At 55.1% G+C, this 10,901-nt stretch overlaps 1 protein-coding gene across 1 annotated transcript; it reads left to right on the top strand.

The window, feature by feature from the left end:
- The first annotated feature begins 472 nt into the window (after window positions 1-472).
- EPOR (erythropoietin receptor) lies at window positions 473-10,901 on the top strand. Its single transcript, XM_029053104.2, has 8 exons — window positions 473-898; window positions 4,534-4,663; window positions 7,240-7,418; window positions 7,712-7,863; window positions 8,131-8,284; window positions 8,979-9,066; window positions 9,331-9,418; window positions 9,686-10,901. The coding sequence occupies exons 1-8, from the start codon at window positions 775-777 to the stop codon at window positions 10,391-10,393; spliced, it is 1,623 nt and encodes a 540-aa protein (XP_028908937.1). The 5' UTR covers window positions 473-774; the 3' UTR covers window positions 10,394-10,901.

Raw genomic sequence — 10,901 nt, forward strand, 5'->3', positions numbered from 1 at the left:
CGATCCCTGCCCACAAGGATTTAGTTCTAATTCATTTATTCATATTAACGTCTGTCTCCCCCTCTAGACTGTAAACTTGCTTGTTATGGGCAGGGAACATGTCTGATTCTGTTGTTTTGTACTCTCTCAAGTGATTAGTACAGTGCTCCACACATAGTAAGTGCTCAATAAATATAATCGATTGATCGACTGAGTAGCTGAGAGTCTATCGGGGCAATGGACAATAAACGACAGATAACTTGGCCACCCTCAGACAAAGCTACGTTTCAGAGAGGGTCCAGTGTAAAGCATAAAGGATTTCTTCCAGGCCTTCAGCTACTCCCCTCCCGCCTCTCTCCCCGCCACTCCCCATCCCCCCGCCCCCAAGCTACCCATTCCCTTCCCCGTGGTTGCGCCAGGGGTGGCGGGCGGGTGGGCGGTCCTGGGTTGTTTTGCTCTTTTCTTTTCCTTTCCCTCCCCGAGCCTAGAGCAGGGGCCCCCAGGAGGCCCAGCATCCCTTATCTGTCTGGCCCCAGCCAGGGCTGCCCCAGCCACACCGCTGCTGAGGCCGCCACTTCTCTCACAGCCTTTCCGCGGGAGCGGAGCTTCAGCTGGCGAGCTGGGCCTGGCTGCTGCTGCAGCTGCTGACCCCAGCTGTGGCCTCCCCTGGGACCTTCCCCCCCCCAGCCCGGGGGCAGGGGAGGAGGGAAGAGGTCCAGGTACCCGTGGAGCGCAGCGGCCAGAGGAGGAGGAGAGGGGACCCGCTGGGGCCAGACGGCGGACCCCCAGAGCACAATGGAGCAGCCGCTGGGCCCCGGCTGGCCCTCCATGGCCTCTCTCTGCCTCCTGCTGGCTGGGGCCACCTGTGGCCCTCCTGAGAGAGACCCCGCCCCATCCTCTGCCAGCTTCGACAGCAAAGGTACTTCCCTGTTGGGGTCGGGGCAGGAGCCGACTGGGCACCGAGGGTAGACGAGGGAATCAGCCCAGATCAGCTGACCGGATCTATCCAGGGGCAGGGGTATGACACTGACAGGCAGGAGCAAACAGGCTTCTCTGGGAAAGCCAGTGAACTAGGTCTGCCGTCATCATCGTAATAATGATTGTGGTACTTATTAAGCGCTTGTTATGTGCCGAGCACTGCACTAAACGCTGCCGTAGACACTAGATCCTCAGTCCCACATGGGTCTCACAGTCCAAGTAGGAGGGAGAACAGGTATCAAATCCCCATTTTGCAGATGTGGGAACTGAGACACAGAGAAGCTAACGGACTTGACCAAGGTCACACAACAGACAAGTGGAGGAGTCGGCATTTGAACTCAGGTCCTCTGACTCTCAGGCCTGGGCTCTTTCCCCTAGGCCACGCTGCTTTCATAGGTCCCTGCTCCCACCCTCTTGATAATGCCTCCTTTGTTTCCTTCCCTCCAACTCCCAGGGTGCTCTAGGCAGACACACCGTCCCTTTTCTCATTTTTCTGGGGGGGGAGGGGGGGGGGAAACTGAGGCCCTGAGGAAGGACAGGAAGTGGTTTGTATTCAGTGTCTCCCGGAGAGGCAGTGTCGGCTGGAAATGAATCTAAGAGCCCAGACCCACTGCTGAAACCACACTCCCCCCGCCCACCGAATCTTGCCATCTGCTCTGATTTCTGGTGAAGAGTCCTCGGTGGTCGCAGGCCGAGGGGGCGGAGGGAATGGAGGGAGGGGGCAGAGAGAGGCGAGGAATCGAGGAAGGAAAACACAAGTCAGTGGCCCCAGCTCCAGGCAGGTAGCAGGGTAGAATGGAGAGTTGTTGACTGAGACTTTGAAAAATAACCCAAACCAGCTAATGGGTGTAAATAGGGGGGTGGCGCTCGTGCGTGCGTGTGTGTTTGTGTGTGTTGAGGAGGGTGTGTGGGTGTCTGTATGTGTGTGTGTGGGTAGGTGGGGGGGCTTTTTGCTAAACGGGCAGTTTACGGGCAGGGACACCTCTCTCCAAACGGTGAGGTGGAGGAGTCCTGGCCGCTCAGCAGTCCTGTTCCTTCTGTTGGCTTTATCTTTGCAGAGTCCTGCCTGTTCGGTGGCTGATAAGGGTAGGCGGGAGGGTGTGAGGGTGGCTTCTCATGTGGCCGCACAGTACACACAAACCTTTCAAATCTCCTTGATCAAAGAGCTACCTCTCCTCTCTCACTGGCTAGGGCATAGGCTTAGAGAAGCAGCGTGGCTCAGTGGAAAGAACACGGGCTTCTGAGTCTGAGGTCATGGGTTCGAATCCCCGCTCTGCCACTTGTCAGCTGTATGACTGTGGGCAAGTCACTTAACTTCTCTGTGCCTCAGTTACTTTATCTGTAAAAGGGGATTAAGACTGTGAGCCTCACGTGGGACAACCTGATTACCCTGCATCTACCCCAGAGCTTAGAACAGTGCTCTGCACATAGTAAGCGCTTAACAAATACCAACATTATTATAGGCTTAGGCAGAGGACCTCTTGGGCAGAAACAGCTGTCTGGCTTCCCTGAGCCTGAGCTCCGTGGTCCCATCAGAGCCTCACTGGCCCTCAGCTGGCCATCTGGATGTTGGAGGGAGCTGTTGGAGCCGCCTAGTCTTCGGCCTCCTTCCTGACATGGTTCTTCTCAGCTCGCTGGGTGGGCCCCGGGCCCAACAGCCTCCCACCGAGCAGGTCACCCTCCCATTCCCCTCGACTCTTTGGCTAGAACAGCAAGCTTGAAGTTGGTCCCAGATCCTCTGGCTTGGTGCTGAGGTGTCCCTCCCACCCCCCAACTCTCCAGTCATCTGGACAGCAGAGGGGGACGGGGAGAGGAAAGAAAATGATCTGAAGCCAAAATGCATAAAAAGTACAGCCTGATCCATAATTTAGCAGATCAATGGAATTGAAGACACAGATCAGTGAGAGGCGGGGACACTGTTGCCTACACAGTTCTGGTCACAGCCCGAGGCTGGGAGTCTTGTGAGCATCTGCGTGTGCGTGTGTGTGCATATGTGTGTGTGTGTGTGTGTGACATCCAGCCATTTCCCTGGTGCCCAAGACTCTTCTTCCTTAGACTTACGCTGTGCTGTGCTCTCCTCATCTCCAAAGCCTTATTGAGGTCACCTCTCCTCCAGGAGGCCTTCCCCAATTAAGCCCTTTTTTCCCCAGCTCAGTCACCCTTGTGCACTTGGATCTTTATTCCTTTAGGCATTTTATATTTACCCCACCCTCAGCCCCGCAGCACTTACATACTTATCTATAAATTATATAGTATAAAATATTGATTTATATTAATGTCTGTCTCCCTAGACTGTCAGCTCGATGTGGGCAGGGAACGTCTCCCACCTCTGTTGTACTGTACTCTCCCAAGCACTTAGTATAATGTTCTGCACCCAGTAAGCCCTCAATAAATACAATTGATGATGATGTGGGCTAGTGAGCCTGGAGATGCTTGAGAGGAATAGTACCTTTCCTTTCCCTCCTGGCTGCAGTTTCTGAATGTGGGAGAATACCCAGCCCCAGCCCAATTGGCTCAAAATTTCCTGGGGTCTGAAGGAACAAAGGGCCTGCTGTGGGGGAAGTAGAAATGATATGTGTGTCAGGGCAGGAAACTGTTTCTGCTGGCAGCTTGGAAACCTGGTGCTTGGGCTGCAGCTCTGAACCTCTACAGAGGTAGAGCTGGGGAGCTGCCCACCCCCAACATGGGCAAGGAGGGGGGTGCTGCAGGCCCTACCTCCTTCCTGGCATCTCCCCTTGAATTCCCAAAGATCTTGGTGCTCCCACAACCTCTCACACTGGGGGAAAAAGGAGGGGAGGGAAGAGAAGGAAAAAAAACCCAAAAAACAACAACAGAGGCAGAATGTTTGTCAGCTTCCTTATCTCCCCAAACCGATGCTAAGCTGGGCTGGGGGAAGGGGGAGGATGGGGGGCAGGGGAGGGGAGGCGGTGGGAGAGGTGGGTATAAGTATGTGACTCTGTGTTTGAGTGCTTGATTATAGGGAAGGAAAAGCTAAGCCATATGCCTGTGTTGAAGGGCAATGGGGGTGATAATAATACACATTATTCTTACTCCATTCTAGGTGTGTACGCAAGATAAGAGTCCCTTCTAACACCATTAACATGAGCCAATGTAGTAAACACACATACACACATGTGTTTAGGGGACCTAGGGAAGGCAGACCTTGGATCCAAAAAGGTGGTTATGAATGGCAGCTGGGCATGTTGTTCCCATATGGGCAGGTGTGTTTGTGGTAGGGAAACCTGCCCCTCTCTCCCCTTACTCCTGCCTCTGGCCATATACCAGTGAACCTCACTAGGAGTGGAAAGAGCCGGGATCTAGGAGTCAGAGGACCTGGCTTCTTATCCCAGCTCTTCCACTTGTGTGCTGTGTATGACCTTAAGCAAGTCACTTCATCTCTCTGTGCCTCAGTTTCTTCAACTGTAAAGTGGGGATTGAATAATATTCCCTCCTACTTAGACTGAGTCCCATGTAGGACAGCATCTACCCCATCGCTTAACACATAGTAACTGTTTAGCAAGTACTATTGAAAAAAACAACTGTGCTCTGATGAAAACTTTCTCCCCTCCCTTGTAGTTGCCACCCTGCTGGCAAAAGAACCTGAGGATCCCAAGTGTTTCACTCAGCGGTTAGAAGACTTTGTCTGCTTCTGGGAGGAGAGGACCAACCACAGCAAAGTCAACTACAGCTTCTTCTACCAGCTAGAGTAAGTCAATACCCCCTACCCTACCCCCAGGACCCCTGCAGAAACAGCCTGGGCCACAGGGTAATTACAGTGAAGAAAACTGGGGACCCTCTCTCAACTTTTTGATAGCCAATTGCCCCTTCCCTTCCCCCAGCAGGAGAGAAGCCAACATCAAAACACAATTCCTTCCCCTAAAATGGATGACATCATAATGTACTATTGCCTCCTACAGACAACCCCCCTCCCCGCCCCCCAGGATAATGTCAAAATGCCTACATTCTCCCCACATTGGGGAATATGTCATAATGTACACACCGTCCCACCGCAGGATGATACAACAGTCCTAGACTATCCCTTTGACCCCATCCCCTCTCACCTTCTAAAACCCCTCTCTCTCCTCCCTTCCCTCTCTGACTGCCCTCTTCAACTGCTGCCTCTCCCACGGCTCCTTCCCCACTGCCTTCAAACATGCTCGTGTCTCCACTGAACTAAAAAAAACAACTGGAACTCAGTGGACCCGTCCCGCTTTTGCCCCATCTCCCTGCTCCCATTTCAATCCCAATTCCTTGAACTGGTTGTATATACCTGCTGCCTCCACTTCCTGTCCAACTCTCTTCTTGACCTACTCCAATCCAGTTTCCACCCTCTTCACTGAGCTCCCTCTCTCCAAGGTCACCAAAGACTTCATCTGTGCCAACTCTAACGGCCTCTTCTCTATTAGCTCTTGGCTGCCTCGGACCTTGCGGGCCACTCCCTTCTCCTGGAAACACTATCTAACGTTGGTTTGACCCACATGGTCCTCTACTGGTTCGCCTCTTTCCTCCTCGGCTGTTCCTTTTCAATCTCTATCGCCGGCTGCTCTTTTGCTTCCCACCCACCTATCCCGCTGCTGCCCCTTTGTCCACGTTCTCCCTTGAGCCTGGAACTCCTTTCCCCTTCCTCTCTGTTGAGAAGCAGCGTGCCCTAGCAGAAAAGGCAGGGATCTGGGAGTCAGAGGACCTGGGTTCTAATTCCGGTTCCTTCACTTGTCAGCTGTGTGACCTTGAGTAAGTTACTTCACTTCTCTGTGCCACGGTTTCCTCATCTGTAAACAGGAGATTCAGTGAACCTATTCTCCCGCCTACTTGGACTGCGAGCCCCATGTGGGACAAGGACTCTGTCCCACCTATTTAACTTGGTTTAACTTGTATCTACCCCAGTACTTAGAACAGTGCTTGACACCTAATAAGGGCTTAACAAATATCATAATCAATAATTAACCCTTATACATGTGGTAACCCTTATACTCTACTATTCCCCCTCTCTGTAATTTATTTTTTTGTCTGTCTCCCTCTGTAGACTGTAAGCTTCTTATGGGTAGGGATCATGTCTGCCAACTCTGATATTTTGTACTCTCTTAAACCCTTAGTACAGTGCTCTGTACACAGTAAGCACTCAATAAATCCCATTGATAGATTGATTGATATTCCCTCCCTAACATTTCCCTTCCTCCTCAACCAAATGGTCACCACCTTGGTTCAGGTGCTTGTCATATTACCTCTTGACTGCTGTTATCAACTCCTCACTGGCCTCCCTGCCTCCAGCCTCTGCCCTCTCAATCAATCAATGACATTAAGAGAGTGTTACTGAGTGTACAGCATTGTCCTAAGTGCTTGGGAGAGCACAATAATACAGAGTTGGTAGGCACGTTCTCTGCCCACAAGGCACTTACAGTCTCCAGTCTCCAGTCCACACTTCACTCTGCTGCCTGGATCAGTCTTCTAAAAAGCCATTGTGCCCACGTCTCCTGACCCTTCAGAAACGTCCAGTGGTCGCCCATTCCTCTCTGCATCCGACAGAAATTCCTGACCATTAGTTCTAAGGCACTCCGTCAGCTCTCTCCCTCTTACTTATCCACTCTTTTCTCCCACTACATACCGGTTTGCACTTATTCCTCCCAAACTCACCTACTCACTGTGCCTCGTTCTCATCTCGTCAGCCTCTGCCTCCAGGCTAACACCCTTCCTCCTGTCTGAAACTCCCTCCCCCTTCAAACCCACCAGACCTCAGCTCTCTCCATCTTTGACACTCTTCAGAAATCTTACCCTCTCCAGGAGGCTTTCCTCAATTCATTTTTTTCCCTCCTAATTTATTTTGGGTGCCTCCCCACTAGATTGTAAGATCCTTGAGGGTAGGGATCAAGTCTCCTAACTCCCCCAAAGTGCTCGGTGCAGTGCTCCGCCCACAGTAGACAGTCAGTAAACATTGCTGGAAATCTGAGAGCTGTGGCCCACTCCAGACTGAGCCTTCGCTCAGCCCGGCATTGGGTCCCACGACCTGGCACATGCAGAAACTTGCCCGTGTCTGGTAATGGCCCAATGGCCTTGCCACGGTCCCCCGGGCCTCGAATCCCCTCCAGTGGGAGGTGGCTGGGAGGCTGCGGGAACGGCCTGGGGCTGCCCCCGGCCAGACCCCGAGGAAGTGCAAGTGGGCACTATCTTGGGACCAGTGGGATCAAAGACTGGGCCCCGCCCATGTGGCGCTCCGGCCCTTGGGGAAGGATGAGCTGGGAAGGACCCTTTTGTGGAGCTGCAGGCATCTGTGGGTCTACCTCTCAGGGGAGAACCGAGGAAAGAGTGCAGGCTGAAGGTGACCAAGACAGCAAGAAACACCGTGCGCTACACCTGCAACTTCCCTGTGGCTGACACCTCGTGTTTCACCCCTCTGGCCCTCAGCATCACCACCGGCAAGCCTAACTCTGAGGTCCATAACAGGACTGTCTTCATCAACCAAGTGGGTATGTCCACCGCAGGGCCAGGAGAGCAGAAAAACTCATGCCCTCCGTCCGGGTCTCTGCCATCCCTCCCCCGTAGGGTCGCCTATGCCCACCCCAGGGCTTAGGCTCCCCCATTCCTCCTCTCCCTTTGGCAAAATTGGACCCGGGTCCTTTTGCCGGCTGCTGCTTGAATGTCAGCGTTCAGGGCCGAGGGAGCTCTGTCTTCTGCTTCCCAGGCTTGATCGATCTCTCTCTCCTCACTCAGTCCAAAGTAGTCTGGCTGCCTCTCACCCTGATCTCCCTTCCCTCGGCAGTGTTCCTGGACCCCCCATCCAACCTGACAGTGCGCAAGACCGAGAAGCCAGGACAGGTCCATCTGCGCTGGCTCCCACCAAACATCCCGCACATGACCCGCGACATCCGCTACGAGGTCAATTTCTCTGCGGTGGGGGCCGACATGCAGAAGGTAAGGGCTCCCGTCACTCACCTCCTACCCACCACCCCCCTTCACGCTGACCTCCAACTTGCCGACCGAGGGCAGCTTCCACCCCACATCGTCCTGCCTCTCCTACCCTGCCCTTTCTGGTTGTGTCGCTGCACGCCCTGGCCTAAGACCACCGAAATTGTGGGGAGGCGCAGGCCCGAGGGTCTGGACAGGACAAGGTCCCCAGGACCAACCAGGGCCTGGGCAGGACTCTTCTGCCTCCCTCCCCCACCCGCTTCTGCTTCTCAGGTGGACATCCTGGAAGGGCGGACCGAGTGTCTGATCGTCAACCTCCGCGGGCAGACTCGCTACCGCTTTGCCGTGCGTGCCAAACTGGATGACCTCAGCTACAATGGCTACTGGAGCGCGTGGTCCGAGCCGGCTACAGTGCTGACAGCCAGTGGTGAGATGGGGGTGGGGGTGGGGGAGATGGAGATTAGGTGCCCTTGGAAATGGGTTCTGCAATTTCCCCAAAGCCCAGACAGGATGACTCTGGTCAACCACATCCTCTTAGGAGCCAAACTCCCAGCCTGCCCTTCCTTAGTCTGCCCTGGGCTAAGTCCTTCTGCCACTGGCCTCCAGTGTGCCCCCCCACCCCGCCCCCCTGCCGGGCCCCTCTCTGGCCACTCCTTTCTCTTTGTCATCTACAAGGCACCTCCTCCGGCGACCTGTGGCCTTACATGACCACTGACAGCAAGCCTAGGAGCTTCTCAGAGTCCCAGCAAACTAAGGCCTTGGCACTGGGTGTGGGGGGAGGGGGAGAAGAGAGGAAATGGGTAGTCTTGGGAAGGGGCACAGAAAAGCACCTTGAACCCCCTTCTCCCTCTTTTGAAGCAGCATGGCGTAGCAGATAGAACCCAGTCAGAAGGACATGGGTTCTGATCCCAGCTCTGCCACTTGTTTGCTGTGTGACCTTGGGCAAGTGACTTCACTTCTCTGGGCCTCAATTCCCTCATCTGTAAAATGGGAATTGAGACTGTGAGCCCCACTGTGTCTAACCCAATTTGCTCGAATCCAGCCCAGCGCTTAGTACAGTGCCTGACACATAGTGTGTGCTTAACAAATGCCATTGTTATTATTATTATTCTGCCTTTCAGACCTGGATCCCTTGATCCTGACCCTCTCCCTCATCCTACTGTTCATCCTGCTGCTCCTGGCCATGATGGCACTGTTCTCACACCGCAGGTAACAGCTCTGGCTGGGCGGGCCCTCTGGGCACCACACTGCGGGCACCACACTGTAGGCACTGCACTGCGGACACTGCAGACACCACATGGTGGGCCCTGAGGGGGGTGCAGAGGTTGGGGAGGCAGCAGATCTCCCAGCGGCTACCTCGCCAGTAGGCATCTTGGGATATGTGGAGGGGTTTGGAGTTGGGGAGCCACCAGGCCTGGCCTTACAGAGGCTTAATGGCTTGGGTTCTGGCTTCTTTCTTCACCTCCCGGACAGGTTTCTGAAGAAAAAGATCTGGCCGGGGATCCCCAGTCCAGAGCACGAATTTGAGGGGCTCTTCACCATCCATAAGGGAAACTTCCAGGTAGTGCCCCACTCCGCCCCACCCAGTCCTGCCAAAACCTGCCCACGGTTCTCCTGTACCCTCTCCTCGGCCCCTACGTGCAGGATGGGGTGAGAGGCTGGACTGCTTCCCTCCTGTTTCTCATGGCCCCAGAGCTGGGGGTGGGGGTGGGCACCTCAGGTGGCCAGGTTGATGTCCTGCCCACCTGGAGAAGCCCCAGGAGTGATCTGGGGGCTGGCTGACCTGGGGTGTGTGTGTGGGGGGGGGTGTTGGCATTCTCATTGGCAGCTCTGGCTGGGACAGAGAAACGCCTACTTATGGTGGGGCCACCGCTTTGCCTACCTGGAGGATCAGCCCACCCTGCTGGAGGTCCTGTCTGAACTTCCCTGGGCCTCGGGCAGCCTCCTGCCCCCGACTGGCAATTTGACCGTGGACGAGGCACCCTTGCTGAGGTCCAAGAGCAAGAATGGGCCAGGGGAAGGGTTAAAAGGAGGTCGCCTGTCCGGGGAGCTTCTGTCGGAAACTAAGGACGACTACTTGGTACTGGATGAACACCTGCTGCCACAGAGCCCCGGTGGAGGGAGCGATTCGTTCCACGGACAATTCCACCTGCGGCTCCTGGGCTCGGGCAGCAGCGTGGGCACTGCTCCCAGCCCCGAGGAGGAGGAGGAGGAAGAGGAAGAGGGCGAGGAGGAGGAGGGCAAGCTGCGCTCCCCTTCGATTGCTTCTGCCCTAGAACCCGGCCAAGAGGAGAGGGCTTCTGCTTCCAGCTTTGAGTACACAGTCGTCGACCCCAGCTCCAAGATCCTCTCGCCTCGGGCTCGCCTGCCTTCTCCAGCCCAGGCCGAGCTCAAGTACATGTACCTCGTGGTCTCAGACTCTGGCATCTCTGCCGACTCCAGCTCTGGGACCTCTCCTGACGGCCCCTACTCCAACCTCTACGAGAACAGCTGCACGCTGGGGCCCTTCCCGACCAACTACGTGACCTGCTCCTAGCTTTCCAGCATTGGCGGGAGGAGACGGGAGGGGAGGGGAGGGTAGTGGAGGACAAGAGGTGGTGGGGGCTGAGATCGGAAGCCCCACCCAGGACAGGAGCTGGGACCTCTCTCTACTGACTTCTGAAGCCACAACACTCTGGGCCAGAGCAGCCAGGAGGAGCAGGCACCCTAGGGCCTGGGGGAATAGAGGCCTGCCCTCCTCAGTTCGAAAATCCGGAGGGTCAGGAGACACACGTGACCTGCTGGCTTTCACCAACCCACTAGCCCCCTCCCTGATTCCTTCCACACCCATCCATGGTTTCTGGTTCCTGCTTCAGGTTCTCCACCAGCCTCTGAGTGACCTTAATCCTTCTGGGGTTCCCACCTCCCCTCCAAATCCCCAGGTAAGTCTAGGGACACACAGGAAAGACTCAGAGAGCAAATGTTCTTCTGGCTAGAGATGCAGCATGACCAAGTGGATAGAACACGGGCCTGGGAGTCAGAAGGACGTGGGTTCTAATCCCAGA

Source organism: Ornithorhynchus anatinus, chromosome X2 (assembly GCF_004115215.2).
Source record: "Ornithorhynchus anatinus isolate Pmale09 chromosome X2, mOrnAna1.pri.v4, whole genome shotgun sequence".
In the NCBI taxonomy this organism is placed as follows: domain Eukaryota; kingdom Metazoa; phylum Chordata; class Mammalia; order Monotremata; family Ornithorhynchidae; genus Ornithorhynchus; species Ornithorhynchus anatinus.

Excerpts from the sequence above, each read along its gene's own strand:
- EPOR (XM_029053104.2), top strand. The coding sequence starts at position 775 with ATGGAGCAGCCGCTGGGCCCCGGCTGGCCCTCCATGGCCTCTCTCTGC. Across the intron at positions 4,664-7,239 it reads AGCTTCTTCTACCAGCTAGA|GGGAGAACCGAGGAAAGAGT; the intron begins GTAAGTCAATAC and ends TCTACCTCTCAG. Across the intron at positions 7,864-8,130 it reads TGGGGGCCGACATGCAGAAG|GTGGACATCCTGGAAGGGCG; the intron begins GTAAGGGCTCCC and ends TCTGCTTCTCAG.